This window comes from Myotis myotis, unplaced genomic scaffold (genome assembly GCF_014108235.1).
Source record: "Myotis myotis isolate mMyoMyo1 unplaced genomic scaffold, mMyoMyo1.p scaffold_m19_p_14, whole genome shotgun sequence".
NCBI classification, from domain to species: Eukaryota; Metazoa; Chordata; class Mammalia; order Chiroptera; family Vespertilionidae; genus Myotis; species Myotis myotis.
Genome location: NW_023416318.1, coordinates 24,969,653 through 24,994,580, shown reverse-complemented (window position 1 = coordinate 24,994,580; position 24,928 = coordinate 24,969,653). Strand labels below are relative to the sequence as shown.

General features: G+C 41.2%; 1 protein-coding gene across 2 annotated transcripts in view; it reads left to right on the top strand.

Annotated features, from left to right (window-relative positions):
* The window catches only part of EML6 (EMAP like 6), a 200,732-nt gene that overhangs the window by 49,345 nt on the left and 126,459 nt on the right, over positions 1-24,928 (top strand). For both annotated transcript variants that reach the window (XM_036334544.1, XM_036334545.1), the window contains exon 2: positions 21,554-21,713. In XM_036334544.1, the coding sequence (XP_036190437.1) occupies positions 21,554-21,713 (160 nt within the window). The remainder of the gene's footprint in view (positions 1-21,553; positions 21,714-24,928) is intronic.

Here is a 24,928-nt window from a genome sequence, read left to right as displayed (position 1 = left end):
ATGGTGGTTACATGACTACAGTTGTTTGTTGGAAGTCACAGACCATACTGTAAAAGGGATGAATTTTCTTTATGTAAATTATAGTTCAATTAAAAAAATGAAAAAAATCCCATGAAAAGTACCTGGAAAGAAAATAATATTTCAAATATTGAAATATTTTTTAATACCTAATACTCTGTTGGGCATTTTGGGACACAGTAGAAATATAGATGTTATAGAAATATGGGACATTTTGTTCACAAGGAACTTATACTTTATGTAAGGAGCTGAAAATTTAGGATATTTTTTAAAGACATGGTATCAGGACACAAAGATTATTGGAAACAATCCCTTCTTTTGCTGCCAGACAACTGCAGTAAATATAGGAACTGTAAGCTGAGAAAAAACAAAAACCACTCAGGATATACTAGAAAACAATTTTCAAGTGTGGCATCTGGGTTTTTTTAAATGCTGGCTTAAAACATTTTATATTTCAACATTTGGGGGCACAAGAGGGGAGGAGAGCCAAGTCATCAAACCAGTAATAAAACGCAGATTAATCTTGTTTTCCTGAAAAGGTACAGAGCAAATATTTATGAATTGATTTTTGTTCCCAGCATAAAATAACTACTTTTGACGATCCCCATTTCAAGGCACAATTCCATTATGAAAGCATATCTAAATAAATTTAATTTGTCTGTGCAATTCAAGCGAGACAAATGGTTCCGTGAACACTGAACTTCCCTCACACACCCCCACCAAGGCAATTATCACTTCAAGGGCAGAGGAAGAGACTGTCAGTTGTCTACCAAGTATCTGCTCTCCCTTTCCTTAGCGACAGAATCCCATGTTTATTTCAGGGAAGCAGTGTGTCCCTGAAAAAAGACAGTTCCCAGCCTTCATCGGAGTCAGGTGTGGCTGGGTGGCTGCTTCTGTTGTGTGGACGCCCAGAGAGACACGCAGGGGAGCTGGCTCAGCTCTGGTGATGGGGCGATGGTGGGGGCGGTGGCACTGTTTCCCCCGCTGCTGCTGTCTGGACTACAGCCCTGAGGGCTGGAAGCCCAGCCGAGGACGGTCCCCTCCCCTCAGTGACCCCCCCAGGACACAGTTCTCCCTCTCCACTGAGAGAGGGTCTTTACTAACAGCCAGTGGAGCAGTCCTCATCCTGGGTTCCCTTCAGGGCTCTGTGGTCAGCCCCTTTAATCTGCCTGGTCCAGTAACCGTGGAAAATGACCCTTGCCGAGCATTTTCCACTTTGCCGGCAGCGCTCTAAGTCCATCCATACCTCATCTCACATAAATCTCCCGTTCCCAGGAGGTAAGTCCTGGCAGTGCCCACATTTCACAGATAAAGAAGTGGAAAGGCCTTCACCACTGCTGGGTGGGGCAGCTGGCATTCCAGCTGAGGCCTCTCTGCTTCCAAACTGTGCTGCCCATTCATCTTCATCCAACCTTTGTTACGACGGGTCATTTAAAGACATGAAAGACACCAATGCGGCATCAAGGAGTCCTACCCACCACCCCTTCTCTATTCCTGAATATCAGTATCCTATATCATACAGAATTTCTGTAGCAAAAGTCTTAATTTGACTCACCGAGGGTATGATTTCATGAAGACATCAGCTCTCAGCCCTCTTATCTGGCAGAAGCATCCGGGAGTGTGTGCTGGAGGAGAGGAGGGAAGCATAGCCTCAGTTTCCCTTACTTCAGAATCCCTTCCTGGGCACCCCTCTGGGCTCCCTAAGCTTCCTGGTCCAGATGCCGCGTTAAGGATTCTGTCTGCTTAATGCAGTGGTTCTCAACCTTCCTAATGCCGCGACCCTTTAATACAGTTCCTCATGTTGTGGTGACCCCCAATTTCATTGTTACAAATTAAACATAATTAAAGCATAGTGATTAATCACAAAAACAATATGTAATTATATATGTGTTTTCCGATGGTCTTAGGCGACTCCTGTGAAAGGGTCGTTCGACCCCCAAAGGGGTCGTGACCCACAGGTTGAGAACTGCTGGCTTAATGTTTTCTCCATAAGAGCTTAGTGCCAACAGCCCCTGCATAAAGCCCCCTTTCCATCAAGTGGAGCAAAGTCTTTGTCATCTGTAAATGTTTTGTGAGCTCAGGGATTAACTTTATTATTTATTTATTTATTATTTATTATTATTTTTACATTTATTTTTTATTTTTTTATTTTTAATTAATTTATTTTTTCCCCCCAGCCCTTGAAAATCCCCTGGCCTCCCCTACCCCCCAGTGTCTTATGTCCATTGGTTATGCTTATATGCATGCATACAAGTCACATTATTTTTTAAATTGTATTGGGGTAACATTACTCAACATGAACATACAGGTTACATGTGTGGATTACTAATTTACAAAATCTGTATATAGGACCATGTGCCCACCACCCAAAGTCAAATCTTCTCCTGTCACCTCATATTAGGACCCCTTCCTTCCCCCACTCCCCTCCCTCTGGCAACTACCACACTGCTGTTTGTGTTCATAAGTTTCAGTTTTACATTTCACATATGAGTTAAATCATATAGTTCTTAGCTTTCTCTGTTTGACTTATTTCACTTCGCAAAATGTTCTCAAGGCCCATCCATGTTGTTGTAAATGACGCTATTACATCCTTTCTTATGGCCGTGTAGTACTCCATTGTGTATATATACCACATCTTCTTTATTCAGTCCTCTATCGTAGGGCAGTTAGGCTATTTCCAATTCTTGGCCACCGTGAATAATGCTGCAATGAATATAGGGGTGCATATATCTTTGCATATAAATGATTTCGAGTTTTTCAGATATATACCCAGGAGTGGGGTTGTTGGGTCATGTGGTAGCTCTATTTTTAATGTTTTGAGGAATCGCCAGACTGCTTTCCATAGTGGTTGTACCAGTCTACATTCCCACCTGCAGTGAATGAGGGTTCCCTTTTTTCACAACCTCTCCAACACTTGTTGCTTATCTTGTTGAGAATGGCCACTGTAACTGGTGTAAGGTGGTATCTCATTGTAGTTTTAATTTGCATTTTCAGGGATTAACTGTAATAGTGAAAAGGATCTAAGCATTCTTATATGACAAGTGCCATATTTGTTGTTTAATAAATGCCTGAAGGAGGGTCAGTGGAGAGGAATTTGCAGCTCCAGTAGGTTCTGGTACCAGGACTCGCCCTGTCTGTGAGACAGTGACTAAACATTTCAGGGTGCCGATTTGTTTAACTGTTTGACCACACCCGCTTCTACTGACCTAAACCCCTTTGTTCTTTACAGCCTGCATAGTGCCCCCTCTCCTTCAGAATTTTACCATGCCATTCTCCTATTTGGCATTGTTTGCCAATTATTTCTCCAGGCTGGGTTTCCTTCTCTAACTAGGTTGTAAGCTTCTTTCAGGCACAAGATTAGTACAGTGAGTCTCATCAAACACACATTTCCCTCATGTTTCCTGGGGTGAGATGAATGTTACTCATTTGGCTTCAGAAGAGGCTGCTCCTGTGGAATTTGCATAATTTCTATTTCATTAACATACTTATCAGCAGGTTACAATTGTTAGCAATAAGAAGCCAGCTCCAAAATCTAGCTGTGATGCTCTCATTATGTAAATTTATTAAAAACATTGAGTACTAGATGAAGTTATATAAGTACATGAAACTATAATCTTTTTATGTGAGAAAGTTGAAGGAGATAAAGATTTCAAAAGATTCTAAAAAAGAAAAGGCAAGGATGATACAAAACCCATCTAGTGTCTAAATAAAACCTCCAGTGTATCATATACCTACATGTGACATCACTAAATCTCTGCATCTCTATCTAATTTTGACCTGAAGAAATCCCCTTGGGAATCAGTCTGGTTAATGGGTCCTAAAATGACTGATGAGAAAGAAAATACCTCCTCGTGAATTTCCCTGTTCTAGTCCGTCTTTACTTACTACACTCAAAATAATACAATAGAAGCACAAAGAAGCTAAATGACCTATTTCTTGAGAGAATCTATTTCTTAAAGGAGAAATAAAATATTCTCACTGCAGGTGAGAATTCACATTTATGAAATTTGTGTCCTTTTGAAGAGCATTGAGTAAGTTGAGGGTTTTGTTTTTATTTTAGTGGATTTTGGGGGTAAATCAATCCTACTTTAAATATACTTGGAGTGTTTACTATTTTAAAGGAAGCCTTAATCCTTTTACAATAAAAATTAAATATATTAAGCATGCACACATACACACACATAAGACTTAGTGTAACAGGGACTTACGCATCCAATAAAGGTTTTGGGGATCCACACAGGCCCTACGTAGCAGAAAATGTCAGTTGTGTCATGATGGCATGAAGTGAATTGGTAGAACAAACCATTTTAGAGCACCGCCAGGGTCATATAAGACTGAATGCTAATGTGGGGGTAAGTGATCAGACCAGCATTTCATGCTTGTGATGCTTTTCACCCTGAATGTTTTTATTTTAATTAATTCATTAGTTTGATTATTTGTTTATTTATTTTTTGCATAAAAGGGGGAATCTTTTTAAAAGATAAACTCTGATCTTATAGGCCTGAGGTGGGACCTGAAGCTTTGCACTTATAATGTCTCACCTGTTGTGAATGCTACTGGTCTGAGGACCACACTGAGTAGCAGGGGCTAGTGTAGAACAGTAGCAACCACAGGGGGAGGATTCATATAGTCTGGATGGAGACTTCTCTTTAGCCCTCTTTTACCTTTAGTGATGTGAATAGTCACGCCTTACTTTTTCTGCTTAGGACACACACACACACACACACACACACACACACACACACACACACACATTAAGGTTTTGTATATATAATCCTACAGACTAAAAATCTGTAGGAATATTCTACATTAACAAAAATATCTTCCATGGATGGAGATCATTTTATTTCTTTTCCAATCTGTATGCCTTTATTCTTCTTTCTAGCACTGGTAGGACCTCCAGTCCAAAAAATGAATAGAAGTGATTGAAACACATCCTTGCCTTGCTCTTCATCTTAAATGAATGAATTCAGTCTTTCAACATTATTTTAGCTACAGGTGTTGCGCAGCCCTTGATCAGATTGGGATTTTCCATTCCATCCTTAACTTGCTGAGAGTTTTGTGTGTGTGTTTTTTCTTAAATTGTGAATGGGTGTTAAATTCTTTTTCTGTATCTATTGTGATGATCATATGCTTTTTCTGCTTTGTTTTGTTAATCTGAAGATTTACATTGATTTTTACTGTTAAGTCACCCTTGCATGTTTGGGCAAACCCTACTTGGTTATACATTTCTGGGTTCAATTTGTTAATGTTTTGTTAGGAAAATTTTGCATCTATGTTCATAAGGGATATTCGTTTATAATTTTATTGTCTTAGACTTTGTCCAGTTTTGGTGTCAGTTGTGCTGGCCTCATAAAATAAGTTGGGAAGCGTTTCCCCTTTATTTTCCATGAGACTTTGTGTAAGACTGGCATTATTTCAAGATTGTTTTGGCTATTCTGGAATCTTTACATCAGAGTATTGTACCTAATGAAGAGGGAATATGCTAATTGACCCTCATGCCATCGCAAAGATGGCGGCACCCACAGCCAATAAGGAGGGAATATGCTAAATGACTGCCAGCCCTCAAAGATGGCGGTGCCCACAGCCACAAGATGGCAGCGCCCAGTCCCCTCAGCCCCTCAGCTGCCCAGGGCCAGCCCGAGGCACAGGCAAGCCTCGGATGGCAGCTGACCAGGCCACGTGAGGCTCAGGTAACCAGGGCCGGCTGAGGCTTGGGCTGCCGGCAGTGGCAGCAGCAGAGGTGTGTTGGGGCGACACCTTCCCCTGATCGCTGGCTGGGTCGCCTCCCGCCTCCCGCCCCTGAGGGCTTCCGGACTGTGAGAAGGGCCAGGCCGGGCTGAGGGACCCCCCCCCTCCCCCCCGCCCTCCAGTGCATGAATTTTCATGCACCGGGCCTCTAGTTTCCATATAAAATTTTAAATCAATTTGCTAATTCTATAAAATAGCCTGTTGGAATTTTGATTGGCATTGCATTGAGTTGGTCAGTGTCGGTTATGGTTCACCAATGAAACCATCTGGGCTTAGAGTCTTCTCTGTAGAGAAGTGTTTGATTATGAAATTAATTTAGTATAAATAGGGCCATCCAGATTTCTCCCCCCCTCCTCAGAATCATGGTAATTTATGTATCTAACTCACTTTATACCCACACTCACTTCTCACCTTCCTGCAGCTGGTGGGTGTTCAAAATAACTTCACTTGAATCTTCCTGGAACTCTGGAGAAAGAGATTGATTTGGAGAGAGCCAGGAGTGAATAATATTTCAGATAGACTACATAGTACACGTGGGAGTAAGTATGCTATTTTAGAACCTTAGATGGGAAGAAACTCAGGGAAGAGAGGAAGAGCTCCAGGGTGCAGCCATAGAGATAGGCTGTCTGCCATGGGATCACATCCCCTCACTAGCAGTGTCCCTGGAAAATGGCGACGTTGTGCTTTTTGACATTGGCAAACAAGTTCTAGAAAGACACGTAAAGCTTCACCTTTATTCTAACGTATTTTTCATTAAGTTATAAGATATACATATCCTATTATATTCTCATGGTTTTTATTTCTAAGTACATTTTTCATTTATAAGTCTACCAGTGATTTGCAATGAATTTTAAAGCCATTAGTATGAATTAATGCAGCACTATTGTACTAGTACATTTTTCTAGATTTTTTAGTAGTGAGATGTCTGTTTTGACATGAATTTATAGATGTGATTTTTTTAAATAAGGAAAGGCAAAGGACCTGAGTCATTCTAATTAGATAAGTGTGCAGTCTCAATAGCACTAATAGAACTGTTTATTTTACGGACTTGAAAAGAAGACTAATGGTGTTATAGCACTTGACTTTCTCAATCAGCCATATCTGTGAGTCACTAATGCACCTTCTGAGCAGCTGGACTGGGGCCTCCATGGCATAGCTCTGTAAGTCCATTTTTCCAGAAGAGGAAATACTTTTAGGGAGTGAAAATATGCCCCCCTCTCTCTATCAGTGAACCCTGTATGTACAGATCATATCTGTTATTGATAACTCCCCAGAAGATATGTCTTTGTTAAAGGATTTGGGCATTTATTTTGAAACACCCAATAGATTTGTGGGGTTTTCTTATTTGTTTGTTTGTTTGTTTTTGAGAAAGTGCAAGGGAGGGAGGGGGAGAGATAGACACATTGATCGGTTTCCTCCTACACAGATCCCGACCAGGGCCAGGAATTGAACCTGCAACCCAGGCATGCGCTCTTGACTGAGAATCAAGCCCACAACCCTTCCATGCCCAGGTTAACAATCTAACCACTGAACACACCAGCCAGGGAAACATCAATAGATTCTTTATTAGGAATCCAATTTATATTTTTAGTTAGAAATATATTGTCTTTGTTTCATTTAAATCCACTCCTGTATAATATTTAATATACCATAATGTCATTCCCCTGTAGATAGACATATTGTTTGCTTGCTTTCTTTTCCCTCCCTCCCTCCCTCTCTTCTTGTATAGCTATACCATATTGTAGATACAATCTCACAATATAATGTTGAGTGAAAGAAAGCAAGTTGTAGAAGAATATATATAAATATATCATTTAAATGAAAAACACAAACTTCTGTTTATGCATAATTAAACTAAATATTAAAAATACTAGGGAATAATAAGGACAAAATTCAAGACTGGTGTTTTCATGGGGCGGGAGGAGGAAGCGACTGGGCAGGGGCATGCAGGACCATCTTTGGTAATGTGTTTCTAAAACTCAGTGATGACTTACGGTTGTTTATTTTATGTCTCTTCATGTCTTATATGCACACACATATTATATATAGTATATATGAGTGTATATTTGTATTTTTATGTTTGAAATATATTGTAATAAAAAGCAAGACATTATTTTCTCTTGCAAGCCATGTGCTCAATGTCAAAATCATGGATTTTTGGTGCTGAGAAGTAAAATAACCCCTTGACAAACTAGATTTTTAAGAAGACAAAAATTGTAATTGGCTGTTGGCATTTGGTAGATACTGAAAGAAGGATGGTATAACTTAGGTCAACAAACAACAGCTCACAGACCAAATCCATTGGACTGCCTGTGTTTGTATGGCCCCTGAACTAAGAATGGTTTTACATTTTAAATGAAAAAAAAAAATACAAAGAATAGTATTTTATGACATGTGAAAATTACATGATACTCAAATTTCGTTGTCCACAGGTGAAGTTTCATTGGAACACAGATGTGTTCATTCATTGATGTATTACCAGCGGCTGCTTTCACACTCCCACGGCAGAGTCGAGTAGTTGCAACACTTTGTGGCCTTCACGACCGGAATAGTTACTAACTGGCCCTTTTCAGAAAAAGTTTGCTGACCTCTAGCATAATGGAAAATAAACAGATGTTAGAGAGGTGAAATTAATTAGCTCTAAAGTTTCAGAATCAGGCACGCCTCGGTTTGAATTTTGGCTCAGTTCCTTACTACATGGAGCTCTCTTAACCTCAAGAGAAATTATTTTAAAAGAACAGTGCATGGGAAAATGCCTAGCAGACCAACTGGTACACATTGGGGACTTAATTGTTTCTTTCCTTTTGAGGTAAAAAATTCTGGCTTATATTAGCCCAAAAATCTGAACAAAATTTCTTTTTATTCTTTGCAAGTTTATATTAGTCGTGTTTGGATAACTGGGATCTATAGACTGAGCTTAGACATTCTGAGCCTCAGTTTCCCCATCTGTGAAGTGAGAATAATGAGAACTGTCTTTCAAGGTTATGCTGAGGATGAACAATAACAGTAGTTGGTGCTGTTACTGGCTCAGACCCCTTGCTCCCAATCTGGTTACTTATGTGGTACCTTCCTCCAGAGACCATGCTGCTTATTTGAAACGCAGCCATTTTGGGGGCTAGCAACAGAGCTGATCTCGCCGTCAGGAGTCCTGGGTTTTATTAGCTCTGCCAGTAACTGGGCAATTCTGGGCACTTATCTACTCCAGGCCCCCCCCCCCCCCCCGCCGGCTTTCTTCTCATATTTGAAGAAGGATCAGGTAGGTTTCTAGAATGATCAAATAGCTCAGAACTTAAGTGTGAAAGGTTATCACCCACTATTCCATCAAAATGAAGCTTAAAATAAGGAGTGCCTTTTTGCCAGATTTTTTTTTTTTTTTTTTTTTTTTTTTTTTTTTTTTTGGAGTACCTGTTTTAAAAATATGGACATTTTTCCCTGGCTGGTGTGGCTGTTGGTTGGATGTCATCCTGTACACTGAAAGGTTGCTGGTTTGATTCCTGGTGTAAGCACATGCCTGGGTTGTGGGCTTGGTGGGCCATATAGGAGGCAGTAGATCAATGTTTCACTCTCACATCAATGTGTCTCTCTCCCTTTCCCCCACCCCCTCCCCCTCCCTCTCTCCCTCCCCTCCTCCTCCCTCTCCCCCTCCCCCTCCCTCTCTCTCTCCCTCTCTTTCTAAAAATCAATTTGAAAATGACATTTTTCATTATTAAGCATGTTTTAAAATAATCCTCCAAAACCTGCACCACAAGGGTGCTTCCATTATTTTTCTTAAAACTAGCCTGGATTGTCTTAGAGGCTGGCTCAAGGACATATGTCTGACCTTGACACAGTAAATTCTCTCAGGAGTCTGTTGGCTCCGCAGCCTGCGTCCCTTGCACTGTCACCCCAACCCGAGGCATATCAGATGTATGGATGGGTGGATGGATGGACCACCATTCCGGCTGAGTGAAATATTTTGGTTCCCAAGCAGTTTTTTTTGTTGTTTAACCTTTGGTGGATGAAAACAGATATGAGGATGTGAGAGGAGGAAGAGGGTGTTACCTCTACATGGTGGATGTGTAGGTCCTTGGCCCCAGTCCAGCTAAACCCCTTCTGGGGATGAAATTGGATCCCACTGCAAAGCAGCTGGAACAGGAGCTGACAAACAAAGGACTCGCATTGTATTAAGGGCTGCGGAGCTGGAATAGAGTTACCCTGTTTCCTTCCCTTTATTTAGCCCTGGACTTCTGCTCTTTAAACGTTTCTCATTAGAGCTGGAAATCATTTTCTATGACAGGTCTGAGAATATGCAGCAATGCAAGTAGGCGAGGTCAGCCAGGGCATGGAAGTGCTGCTTACGTGAATTCCCGTCACCGGAGGAACCCTGGCTTTAAGGAGGGAGTGTACTCATGCTTCACTCCCCAGTGCAGTGCCAGGCTTTAAAAGGACCAGGCTCCATGCCCTGCTCTCAGGAGGGCAGGCTTGTTTTTTTGTAGAATAATAGAACCTAGATAAAGCTCGTTCCCCCATGAAACCATGTGTGCTGAACTAAAATACAAAGGGAAATCGGGGACCTTGGATTAAGCTTGTTTGCATTCTACTTGGCTTTCAGAGACTCTTCATTTCTATTTAACATTTTTGCTGTACAAACTATTGCAAGGAATCAAATATGCAGTTTTTTAAAAAACCAGTATTACCAACATGATTACTTTTTTATTTTGTACTCATTTAGTTAGGAAGAAGTGAAGCCCTGTGGATCAACATGTTATGCCATCATTCTCAGAATGCCACTTTTAAAAATTGGATTTTGAACTTCTGGATAACTTTAAATATTTTCTGAGGAACTATTAATATTGAGTACAAAACAGAATTATTCATGGTCTTTCTTGTCTGTGGAGTTTGTGACAGGAATTATATGCATGAAAGGCTCCTATGTCCTTCAGTGTGTTTTCATCCATCTTACTCAAATATTTGGAGCTATATGTGTTTACTTACTTACACATCCAACAAGTATTTGTAAAGCATCCAGTAGCTACCACTGTGCTCTCCCAGAGACAATGATGGAGGAAAAAAACAGACTAAAATTCCTGCCTCTTGTAGCTAACTTCTTTTAAAAATACTTGTAGAATTCGAGCTAATGATCCCAAGAAGAGAAATAGTGAGAAAAAAATAATCATTTCAGCTATTCTCTACATCTAAAAATAAAAATAAGTAAATTATCTCATATTTGAGGTTTTTGATTTGGTAACAAATAATTTTAGTTGTCATGCTGAAGGGCCTTGTCACTTACGACTACTATTTATTGAGTGCTCACTGAGCCCCAGATCCTGTACTATGTGTTTTCATGTACCCCATTTGGCAGATGAGAAAATTGAGGCCAAGGGACACAACATAGCTTTTGACCTTCCTACCATCAATAAATGGTAGAGATGAAATTCGAGCTAATGTAGGTCTATAGGACTCCAAAGTCAGAATTCTTATATTTCACACATACCACCTCCAACTAGATCAGGAGCAGAAAACAATGAAATTGCAACATGTACTTGAACAAGATCCCAAATGGTGGCCAAATCCAGAAATCACAGAGTTCCCAAAAACAATGATATTGATATATTAGGCATCAGAAGTAAAAGGTGTGAAATGAAATTTGATTCAACTAAGCCCGTATTGAGTGTTTCCTACACAGGTGCAGTGCTATGCAGTGTGTCTGTGGATGAAAGCATGTACATATAAGCCTGCGTTTTTGAAGGTAGGCGGATGAGTGTGTGTGAGTGGGTGAGTGTGGGTGTGTAAGTGTATGTGAGTATATGCGCTTGCGTGTGTGTGGTGGATGGTGGCATTGTGAAATAATTGATAAATCAGAAGATTTGTCCTTGTAAGGCTCACAACGTGAGAGCTATGTGTTCAGGACAGGCCTAATTATGACTCTAGGTAGACTGTGAAACGTGCAGAGAAGGAAGACAAAGTGATTTCCAAATGCTAGGAAGGAGCCTAAGCACAGCAGTTGTAGTGGGATTGCGAAAGAAGGTACAAACTTCATAAAGACAATGTGAAGACAGAGAAAACCTTGTAAGGGGAGGTAAGAGGGGAAGAGGAATAAAACAAACAAAGGGAAGAAGAGGAGGTGCTAGTCACCAAGAACAAAATAAAAACCGAAGCTCCAAGTGCAAGAGTTGCCATAGTGGGGTGCCCTAGTTCCAGATGCATCAGTTCCATCAAGGTACATTCTGTCTAGTCACAGTCAACTAAGTCAGTTAATTATATATGCAAATCTGACCTTTATTAGGAAAGAGTGGGGCTTCAGCTCAACTTAATGCATAGGCCTAGAATATATTTGAGGGGTTGGAGGTGAAGAATGACAATAAAATGTTGAGCTCTTTTCTAGGCTCTATCTTTGCCTCATACCTTCAGCCATCACAGACCTTCCTCCAGCAGCTTCAACTCCCCACCCCTGCCTCTGTTACCAACTTGGGTTTAAGCATTTACCTTAGACACCAATTGGTGAAGTATTAAAGTTGTCATCGTCAATGCTTTGGCTTTTGGCCCAGCTGCTTAGGGAATTGGTAAGTGTCAAGGGTTAACTCTATAATGGTCAAAGGACGAAGGCAATTTGGAGATAATTATTTTAAGGCACTCTTACAAAGCTATGCAACTCTGTAACTTAAAAAAAAATATCAAAACTGGATACTTTTCCATTTAGGTGACCATTTAGATCAGTGGTTCTCAACCTTCTGGCCCTTTAAATACAGTTCCTCATGTTGTGAACCAACCATAAAATTATTTTTGTTGCTACTTCATAACTGTAATGTTGCTACTGTTATGAATCGTAATGTAAATATCTGATATGCAGGATGGTCTTAGGCGACCCCTGTGAAAGGGTCGTTCGACCGCCAAAGGGGTCGCGACCCACAGGTTGAGAACCGCTGATTTAGATGGAGGAAGTACTTCCATGGCTCTCCTCATCTTGGAGTATTATAACCTCATGGGTGGGAAATACAGCTGGTTACCTCTCCCTGTGCATTTGACTGTCTGGTCACAAATGGAACATTCTAATGTCGAACATTCTGAAGAAATGGAATTGATAAAATCACTGAATTCAACAGTAGAACAACAGACCTTGAAATCTTGTGGTTCAGTTGGCGTGATGTAACAATTGTTAGTCTTGCCTTCCACCTTCCCGACCCCTTGATAATGTAAACTAGCAAAGTAAGACTTACCCTGAAAATAACCACTTGCTATTCTGCAGTAGAGGTAGAATATTCCAAGAGCAGAAGGAATAGGGGTAGTAATGTTTTGCCATCTGGCAAAGCCACTAGACCAGATGGATTCACTAATGACTTCTCTAAAGTATTTAGTCAGACCTTCCTGAAACACATGACTGGCATATTTAATTATCCTAAATTAACAGGACTTCTGCCAAATATAAACCTCAATGCTTGAGTCATGCTCCTTGCTTAAAGAGGAGAAAAGGCATGAATAGCTCCAGAAAGCCAGGTTTCACATAGATCCCTTTCATTAGTGAACCTTCTCATTTCCAAATGGTTGTGTTACAGTCTTAAGGCAGTATTTCTCCTTCTTCAAAGAATGAACTGTGAGACTGGTCATGCTGATCCCATTCACATTCTCAGTAATAATTATACTGATGAGAACATCTGGGGGGTGAGAAATCAGACACCACTCTCTCCAGCCTGCCTGTGGAACATTCCTAAACCATTTTTTTTTGCATAAGTTAATCAATTTTATTTGGTTTTAACTTAACTTATACAATATTAACACACAAATAAAAAAGTTACAGGCCTTACAATGAAAAACTTCGCTTGCCCCATCCTTTCCGATCCCAAATCTACTTCCCAAAGAAACATTTTTAATTCTTAGGACTATTCTTTCTGGTGATTACTTCCACATCTCAAAACAATATGATAGATTGGTATTTCTTTTCTTTATTTTTTTAATTCTCACCCAAGGATACATTTGTACTAATTTCAGAGAGAGAGAAAGGGGGATAGGACCCGTAACCTAGGTATGTGCCTTGACCTCGAATTGAACCCAAAACTTTTTGGTGTATGGGATGATGCTCCAACCAACTGAGCCACCATCAAGGGCCAATTGGTATTTCTTGACATCCAGTTCAGACATGATTAACTTTCCTTTTAAGCTACTAGAGGATGCAGGGGCAGGTAAGAGATCAACCAAAGGACTTGTATACATGCATATAAGCATAACCAAAGGACATAGACAGTAGGGGGTGAGGGAATGTACCGGGGGACAGGAGTGGGCAGGGATAGGTCAATGGGGAAAAAGGAGACATATGTAATACTTTCAACAATAAAGAATTTAAATTAAAAAAAGTTTAGACCACACACACACACAAAAAGAAAGAAAGATACAGGAGGATGTAGCTTACAGATACCATTCTTACACTTCTTCCATTCTTCTCCCCAAAGGATTATTTTATTAGGAACCTCAATACTATAGTTAATAGAGAATGTAGTGAAATAATTAGGAAGTGATAAGTTTAGTATGTATTACCATTGTTTTTAATATGATTTATTTATAATTTTATTAGTGGCCTGCTGCACGAATTCATGCACATTGAAAGAAAATTAATTAGAAGAAATATTTTAATATCGCTATTCACCCTTTCTCTATAATAGAAGTGTCAACCAAATTTATGATCGACAGTGAGAGATGGAAACACACACGTGTGATTGGTGCCAGTAAGAGCTTTTGCAGGAGTATCGTACATGCACGAGTCAACTTAGCCATATATATATATATGGTATAAACTTGCTAAATGAGACCTGCTTTCTGATTTAGCTAAACTTTTTCCAGCCCAGTGAAGCACCCCAACTTCTCTTTCAGGTAATTGTCAGCAACACAGCAGTAAATAGCAACATGAAGCGCATTATTATTGTAGATCATGCAGGGAGAACAAAGGGTTAAATATTTAACTGCAGCAGTGTTTGACTATATTCTGTGGAGTGAGAAAACCTGAAGTCATTTTCAAGGTCCACCATTTCTTACTTCTTTTCATTTGGGTCAAGTTTCTAAGCTTTCTAAATCTCCGTTTTCTGGCTAATGAAAAGAAAATAGGATTCCACTGAGCCTCCAATCTACCTACTCTAGGACTTCTGTGAGGATCAAATGAGATGAGGCATGGAAAAATGCTTCAGAGACATTTGTTTAAAGTGTGAAATGTTTGCACCGGGCTATAAAGCAAGTCGTGTTCCTGGGCTGAAGAAACTGCAAGGAGGCTAGTCGCTAGGGAGAGGAAGCCGGGGATTGCTATGTGATGTCATTACCTGGATGGTCAGACACTTAGCATATTAGCCATATATATATATATATATATATATATATATATATATATATATATATGATTTAATTTTTGACAGTGGCTATGTTTGACAACTGATTCACAGAATTGCTAAAATTTAGCAGTTCTTGCTGGTTAGTCCAAGCTGGCTCCAGCATCATACCACTGCATGCTTTGATCCCAGGCAGCCAAATCACTGTGCCCTTAACCATTCTTTTATATGATAATAAGGTTTTGCTAGAATATAGCTTCATACCACTAGAGGTGGGAAACACTCAGCAGGAAAGATATGTTGCATTTCTTTAGTTTTATAAATCACACTCATTCTCATTAGATGCACCGCTCATCAAAGTTGTTGATGACAGACGACTACTCAACCATGGATTTGCAGGGGCTTACGCAGTTCAGGAACATGGCAGTGGACCCTGGTGGTTTGTCTGCATTGCTGTCACTCATGTTCACCCCTATGAAGCCTACCAGGAAGGTGGGGCACTTTCCTTGGTGTCAGATGAGATCACAGTCCCACTGGTGGTACTCCGGGGCCAAGCAGCCCCAGGGACCAGCAGTAGCAGAGCACAGGCATCCCCACCTGAGGCTGCACTCCCGCGGCCACTGTGTTCAAATAAAGCCTTCCTGTGCCTTTTTCTTGTTCACCTCACAGGTGAGCATCCACTGAGGTTGGACCATTCCCTCTTCGGCCCGAAAGCAAGAGCCTCCCTTCTGCCCTCAGACTGTCCAGCCTCATCACCTTGATGTACTTATACCTCCAACATTGGAAATGTTCTCTCAGGGTTATCCTCAGGGAAGGGAGGGAGAAGACTTTCTCATACTCTCCTGGTGAGACTATTAAAAATATTACACTGCCAAGCCAGTGTGGCTCAGTGGTTGAGTGTCGACCTAAGAACCAGGAGGTCACAGTTCTTCCTGGTCAGGGCACATGCCTGGGTTGTGGGCTTGATCTCCAGTGTGGGGCATGTAGGAGGCAGCTGATCTCTCTCATCACTGATGTTTCTATCTCTCTCTTCCTCTCCCCTCCTCTCTTGAAATCAATAAAAGTATACACTCACATACAAAATTATTAATGAAAGAATCACTGAAGGAACCTGGCAAAAATGAAATGAGGCTTTAAAAGGTAAAGTCAGAATCATTTTTGGAACAAGTACTCACATATAAATTTTTGCCTTTAGGAATCAAGAATGATTAGTGTTCATTAATGTTTTTTGTTTAACCTCGTAAACAAGGCTGCCTCTTTCCATGGCCCTGTTCATTTCTATAATCTCCCCATACAACATATTTGGAAATCTCCCTGAACTCATCTGACATCAGAAAGGCATGTTTTTGCCCTCCTGGCATCCTGGAGAAAGAAATCAATTCCTTCTCTGAAGCAGGGTGCTTGCTATTGCTATGGTAACAGAAGATGGGATTTCCCAATGGAACTAGATTTATATATACACAGAAAAGCAGTTCTTTAAAAACTTGATCCCTTGTTTGTAGCCATGCGTGCAACACAATCACTGCAGTAACCTGGGTATCACAGAAACTAGAATGACACCAACCTTCACATGGAGGTGTGGAATGAGACCTCCATTGTACTGAGACCTTCAGTGAAAGGGAGTAGATTTTTAAAGTTTTAATATTAGGACGTTGCTGTTGTGACTATAATGCAATTTTTCTTAGAGAAACAGAGATTTGGATTTAAACACTTTCACATGGCAGGTAGACTTAAAATAGAAGTAAGTGGTACCAATATGCCCAGTCACAGAAAGACTCACATTGTGATAACGTGGTAAAGGGTATGAAGGAAAGCCCAGAATAGGGTATTTTGTGTAATAGTGATATTTTCCACTTCTGTAATTTTCTCCAAGGAAGGACACATAGTAGGTCATTTCTCATGAAATCTCATCAGAAGGAATTCAGAGGTCATGAGTCTTTCCACCACGGCCCCTTAATAGGATAAGGCGATCCACCTTCTTTTAATCTGTTAGTTGATCTAAAGGCATTACTGTAGGGTAGTTTCGTGTGTGTGTGTGTGTGTGTGTGTGTGTGTGTGTGCGCGCGCTTGCGCGCGCGCGCGCATATTTCTTTGTTCACCTCACAGGCAAGCATCCACTGAGCATCCATTGCCATATGTATATGGCAGTGTATTTTCATTCCTGCCATTTAGATGCTTCTGAACTAAAATTTCAAAGGATGTGTTGGGATTAGACAAAAGCACAGCCTGCTCAAAATGACTTTCTATGAAATTCTCAAATTCCTAAGTGAATAGATGTGGGGAAAAGGGAATCGATACTTTGATGGTAGCTTCAACCATGCTTACTAAATAAGTGCTTCAGCAATTGCCCCATTACTGATCCCTTATGCTCTTGCAAATGCAGTGGTTAATGCTGGTCACGTTTTATTTCACCCTCTCTTATGAGATATAAAAAGTGCTGTTGAAATGATATGTCAAATTTAAAATGAAAGAAAATGCCCCTTGGCTGTGCTGTAGAAGATTCATGGATGCTTCATTGTGTTACCCAGATGAAAGGAGTGGATTTCTGGGAAGCTGATGGGAAAGTAACAGTTGGCCAAGTGAACAAAGGTTGTTTTCTATTCTCCCTTTTCTTGACATGGACATGGATAAATAGGAACATTATGAGTCATTTTAAGCAAATGTGTTGCATATAAGCCAGAGAAGTGAGGTCAGAGACCCTTGCCTTAGAAAAGGAGAAATAGATAATTTTGTTAATGTATTCAGATGACAAAGGAGGAACATGGGTCAATGTGATTTCATGGGCTGGGAAGAGATGATGTAAAGAACAGCATAAAGGAACTTCTGGCAACCCCTCCTCCCCCGGAAGAAAACACTCCAAAACAATAAAAAAATTCCAGTGTGAACTTTTCATAAATGTGATAAATTTATGGGCTTTGCTATGAATGAAACAACAACAACCAATAACCAGAGTAAAAATACTTCAAATCCACAATGGGATGTTTTTAGGTCACACTGCTAATTGAGTAACTTAGACTGATGAATTATTTTGAGGACCTCTTTAAATATTGGTTGAAAACTGTCTATTTCATTTCCTACTTCATTCAAAAAGCTGAGAAAAGTCAGGAATCATGAAATCTGGGTACGCCTGAACCTCAGGGATCTACCAAGTATCTCAAATGTTTTTAATTTATTTTTTAAAATTTATCTTTATTGTTGAAAGTGTTACAGATGTCCCCGTTATTTTTCCCCCATTGACCCCCTCCATCCCTCATCTGCCCATCCCAGGCCTTTACCACACTATTGTCTGTATCCATGGGCTATGCATATATGCATACAAGTTCCCCAGTTTCAAGCATGTTTAAATAGAAGCTTTGATTACAGCCAGAGAGTTTCATTTATGTCTCTGGAATGTGTGCCTGACCATCTAGGGCAGTGGTTCTCAACCTTGGCTGCACATTAGAATCACCTGGGAATCTTTTTAAAATCCTGATTTCTGGGCCTCATCCTCCGGAAATTCTGTCTCTTTGTTATGGGGTGGGGCCACAACATTAGTAACAAAGAAACAGAATTTCCGGAGGATGAGGCCCAGAAATCAGGATTTTAAAAAGATCCCCAGGTGATTCTAATGTGCAGCCAAGGTTGAGAACCACTGCCCTGGGGAGACTGGTCTCAGCAGCTGCACCTGGGGCCTCCCCCATGCTCAGTCTCCCAGCCTATCCTCCGGCCCTGCTACACAGCTGGAGCCACAGAGCACACCTGCACCTAGTTTGAGGTCCTGGGAAACCCCACCCCCTTCCCTCAGGCCCCGCCCAAACCCGTGGGCATCCCTGCTGGGGGGTTGGCCCAGGAGCACATTCCTGATGGAAGGGCTTGGGCGCAGAGACCCCAGTTGGAGGGAGCAGCGCCCTGAGGCTGTTCTGCAGGGAAAAGGCTCCAGGAACAGGCAGCCATCGTCCCGGAACGGCTTGCAGACACCTCGCTGCCGCCGGCCAGCCCCGGGGGTGTGCAATGAAGCAGTGCGCTTGGGCTGCTGCGGCCTTGGACCTAGCGGAGGGTGGATTGGGGCCCAGCGGCCCAGCCAGAGACCACACCGATGCCCGGAGCCTTAGTCCTCCTGGAAGGTGATAGACTCGCGGCCCGGCCCTTGCACAGTTCACCCCCCCCCCCCCCCCCAACCCCTGTCCCCCAGGTCCTGGCCTTGGGGTCCGCTCCCGCACAGCCTTCAGGCCAGAACCTGGTCCCCAACGTCCTCGGCCAAAGCGCCCTGCACTGTGACTCTGGCTTGGGGTGGGGGAAGGCGACGCCTCAAGGAAGAGTGGGGTTTGCTTGGCAGGTGGTGTGAGCCAGACACCAGACACATCCAGGATGAGGGGCCCGAGTACCTGGGGCGCCCAGGTGTTCCCCATCCCAGGCCTCCTCTGCCGGCCCCTGCAGAACTCCAAGATCCCGTGAGTTCCGGGTTTGTCTACAGAGAGAGGTCGAAGCAGCAGCTGCTGGGGCCTGATTCCACCTCCCCTGATGCTCAGCCCATCCCTTCCCCGCTCCGCCATTTGGAGCTGCACTTGCTGCCATGAAGGGCAGCCCGTGGGCTCTCACCGCACCTGTTTGCCCAAATAGAACAACGTAAACCCGACGCAGCACCCAGCCTGGACGGGAGAAGGCAAGTGGAGCAGACCTTGGCCTCAGGCAGCGCCTGGACTGCGGACCTGAGCAGCAGCGGGGGGGTTGCTTGGGAATATGAGCTGCCCTCAGCTCCGGGGAACTCGGGCCCAGGGAGTGCCTGTCGGTGAGGAATGGCATGGTGCTCGGTCCTCTGCCTGAGATGGCACTAGGTTTGGCAGGAGGCCCAGGAAGGGAGCACAGTGGGGTGAGGGCCACCTGACACCGGTGGTGCTTGGTGGCTGCAGAATTGTGGTGACCGCACATGGAGCCAGAGGGGGGAACCAGTAGTTTGTTTTTGAAAGACGCACTGTATCCCCAGAGACATAGCATATGTTGGTTGTATCTACCTGAGGCCAGTCACACAGGTGATGGTGATGAAAAAACTTTGTGCCAGGTCCTGTGCTAAATGCTCTATATCCATTATGTTCCCTATGTTTATGTAGCATCTTCAGTTTTTAGATGAGGAACCTAAGGCAAGAGAAATCAAGCAATATGTTCAGAGGACCAGTGTGCAAGTCCAGGTGTCTGATTTCAGAGCATATACTCTTATTAAATCACTAGAGGCCCGATGCACGAAATTCGTGAAGGGGCTTGGCCCTCGCAGCCCTGGCTTCGTCCAGAAGGTCGTCTGGAAGGATGTCTAGAAGGTCGTTCGGCTGTCCGGTCTAATTAGCATATTACGCTTTTATTATTATAGGTGCTGAAACGGAAAAGAAAAACGCACACTTACTTTTGCTACTGGGTAAACAGTCATTTGCTAGTCTTATTTTTTTAAATATATAAGTAACACGCTCTTTTTTGTTTTGTTTTAAATTTCCAATACCTATTTTTATAAAGGCACAGCTTCTTTACACAGTAAATTTAAAACAGTGATTTCTCAGGAATAATAGTGATAGCATTTCTCCCTCTTGACTGCTACAGACTCCTAGAAATTGTAGTTGGTATTTGACAAAGTTTTATTTTTATTGGACTGCAGAGGGAAAAATGCTGCACAAGCATAGTCATTAGTAGTTCTCTTGGTGTCATAGTAACTGATGCAAAACAGAAAATTTCATTTAAAATACATGATCTATGGCAACAGAAATAGCACTTGACTCTGGACCCCTCCATGCTTTGAAATCCTAATGAGGATGGTAGCCAGCTTCTGCAAGCAGGTTTAATTAATTCTGAGAAGAGCTCTTTCTCCTAGCAACAGCATTTCCCCCCAAAGTAAAGTCAAAAGCTAATTTGAAAGCTGAATAATATTTTCAAAAATCAGTAAGTAAATATCATGACATAAAGCAGTTATAGAACCTCATAGAATATTTTTTTCAAATTTATTTATTGTCCACATAGAATATTTTTTTTCAAATTTATTTATTTATTGTCCATGAGTTCTTTCTCTCTTTTTTCCCTTTTTTGTTCAATCCCTCCACTCCCCTAACCCAGCCCACCCTGGCTGATCTATTTTGCTTGTTAGTTCATTAGGTTCCACATATGAGTGAAATCATATGGTACCTGTCTTAAAGAACATTAAGCTAAGTGAAAGAAGCCAGTCAGAGAAAGACAAGTAGAAGATTTTCTAATCATAGGATTATAGTCATAATAGTGTCTCAAGGTAATCAAGTGGGTAAAAATTAGATGAGATTATTGTTAAATTGTGCTAAGCCTCTTTTTGCCGAAGTTAAACATTTATATTTAGACCAGTTGGGTAATTAATTATTTGGTGAGGGGGGGGGGGGGGGGTAGGGGGGGCAGTTCCCCTTTTTTCTGGTTAGATGATTAAAATGAGAAACAAGTGTGGATAAAAGGTGATGGGTGTTTTTGTCTGTGCTCAGTAGGAGGCTGTTAAAAGAGGCCTTTTTCTTTTTCAGCCTTGCCTTACACCCAGATAAAACTCTTGTTGCAACTGGCCAAGTTGGGAAGGAGCCATATGTATGTATATGGGATTCCTATAATGTCCAGACTGTGTCTATTCTTAAAGATGTCCATACACATGGAGTCGCCTGCCTGGCTTTCGACTCAGATGGACAGGTGTGTATCCTTTTCTGCTTTCATTTCCTTTAAGGATTCCTCATAAGTCACTTAGAATATAATGCACATAGCCTTTGGGCTTGGAAAGTCTTATCAACCCTTGCTGTCTCCCGTGGCAGCCTCTGAGAGTCTTCACTTGTTTGACCCTTTTCCAAGCTTGTGGCACTGACACCAGCTCTGAATAAACCCATTTTGGTTCCCCCAGTCTCATCATCTGGTAAAAAGCCCCCAGAAAGGAATTCATGAGCTCATGCTGCTCAGGCCCATCATGACTCAGCAATTCCACTTTGTCTTCCTGTTCGTTTCCTCTTTGGAATGAGGGTTGGGCCAAACTTTTTCCACAAACCTCAAACTCTAAGCATCATGTTGGTTCGTTCCCCCTTGCTTTCAGAAGATAACATCCTCTCCTAATAATTCACACACACACACACACACAAATTCTCTCTCTTTCCCCTCAGGGTCACTTCTAATAACTTCTCTCTACCCACTTCCCCACAATTCAAGCACAATTCATGTGTATTTATTAGTTTCTTCACGGTAACTGACATTCATCCTCTCCAGCCCATTCTCTCTGCCACCATCTTTTAAGTTCCAAATCCATGTCATGCCTGACAATGTAAGTAACCTCTGAACTGGTCCACACAGTAAATTTCTTGTGGTCAAATTGGACAAGCTGGCGAGATTCCTCTGCCACGCCTTGCTCTTTTGCACCTTCAGACCCTTCCTCAGGCGGTCCTCTCCACCTCAGGTGGTCCTCTCCACCTCAGGTGCCCTACTCAGCCTCTTTGCCCCTGAAAGTAACTCATTCCAACAGAGTGGAAACCTGAAGGGATCATCCCCGCTCCCACTGCATTCGCCTCCTCCCTAAGGCCATGCTTTTCTCCACTCTCCATGTTCCTAGGCTACCTTGACTCCTTTTTTTTTAACCCTCCATATTTCTGCCAGTTAATTTCTTCAATTTTTGTCAAATTTCTGAGTCTGTGCTGCGGAAAGACCTGTCAAATTTTTCATAAAGGCTTGGCCAAACTGAATTTGTGTGAAGTTCAGTGGATTATAGGACTTGACCTGGTTTGAGTTACTTTTTAAACAATTAACCTTTATGTATTTGGTATAGTCTGCTAATTTGAGAGAGTAGTGATCATTATTCATTTTTTCCCCCTACAACTAGAGTCACTAAAACATGAACCCTGATATATATGTTTTTTATTTTAGCACTCTGTAATCTCATCTAATTTAGTCAGGATAATGCCTGTATTCCATTGTATATCCACATCTAAAGAGAAAAGGCTGGTTAGTGACATTTCTTCAAACTTGCAGTTATTGGCTTCCTGACTAAATTAAATGAACGGGTCAGAATGCATGAGCACGCCCAGGTGTAAATGTATGCTCAGATGTACTCCCATGCACATTATCTAATCTGATTTTGGTTTTGTTTTTTTAGCAAACATTCTTTATCAAAATTGTTTCTAAAGCAGTGATTTTGAATCTTTTTCATCTCATGGAACACAAACTACTAAAATTCTGAGGCAAACAAAAAAATATATTTTTTGTCCATCTGAAAAAAAAAGTATCATTTTGATTCATTCACACTGAACGACCATTGTCATATTTTTATTTGACAATTTAAGGAAAAAAAGGTCAGTGCCCCTGACTAAATAGTCACGTATTGCATGTTTTAAAAATTCTTGCAGCATAACCGGTTGAAAATTGCTGTTCTAAATCATCACGAGGAAAATGTAATGTGACTGAGGAAATCAGCTTTAACTTTTAGGCTCCATTTTGCAGGGGGGGGGGTGGGTGGGTAGGGGTGGACTTCCCTGTCAGTTGAGAAGAACCTCCTGTTGGTTGGCCATGATGCATTTCCTGCCTTGCTGATGCCTTTTGCTTCAGGTCTGCCTCATTCCCTAGACAGAGTCCACGGGAACCGAGTGATATTTAGAAAATGACAAATGACCCATCCCCTCTCAAACAGCAAAAGGCAATATAAATGCTCCTCAGGTAGCTGTGGGGTCTGTCACTACAAATGAACAAAATAGATTCCATTCGGCTTTTTCTCAAGCAAGAAATGTGGGTTTACTTTAGTGTCTGTGTTTATGTTAACTGCTTTTTCTATTTTTATTTTTTTAAAAGAAAGCGAATAAGCTGAATGGAATTCACCCACTTTGAATTTTCTTATATGGATAAAAATAAAGAATGTATTAAAGTCATTTGCGTTGCTGGAACACTCAATTAAAAATTACAGCAAAGACCTTCTTTCTTAAGGGCACATTTAAAAACCTCCAGCTATGTATTTTTAATACTAAATATTTCTAATGGGAAGTCATTTATAGTAAAGAAACCTGAATAATCTCCGCATACTAACGTGTACCTATAGTCATACATGGCCATCTATCATTCCATACATTTGCACACTTACATGCACACTCAAATATACTTGGTGAAATACATAAGCTAGGATACTCTTATTCTTGGGTAATACTATATTTTTAAAACCCTTTGACTTACATTATTTCACTGATCCACATAGAAATCCTATGTAAACTGAAAAAAATATTTTACATTCATCTTACAGATGAGAAAACTGAAATTTAAGGAGGTTAATTAATTTTTCATGGTGTTATATCTGGCTACTCACAAAATTAAAATAGAAGCCAAATCTACTTACTTCTAGTCGAGACCTCTATCTATTACACAGTGCTGTTTTCTTAGAAGTAGTATCTTGCTAGACCTCTGATTTTGGTGTTCCTAATATGTGTTTGGACACTTTAGATGTGTATACTCATGTTAAATTTTCCTTTCCCTTTGAAGTCAAATTCTGCTATGAATCCAAAGAATTTGGACTGGGAGATGGAGTGCCAGTTTATTTTTACTAAAATTATGTATCCTTCTTTAGTCACTTGAGATGTTTGTGAAATAATGGAAAATAAAAAGAATGAAAATAATGTTTATTTCTGAGATTTCTCCTCTGTGTGTTTATCAGACCCTTTAACTGTAGCAGTTTGTTGAGGCTTTCAGACTATAAATCCTGAACTCTCTTAAATCTCACATTAAGATCTTAAATTTAGAAATTAAATTCAAATCCTGCCTTCAAGTTCTGTTCCTGTGATTTCCACTGATTAATCAGATTCATGAGATCTTTGCACATATGTCTCCTATGTTTAGGGACAAATAAGTTGCAACTGATACATTTTTGAAATGTCAGGATATGCTATGGA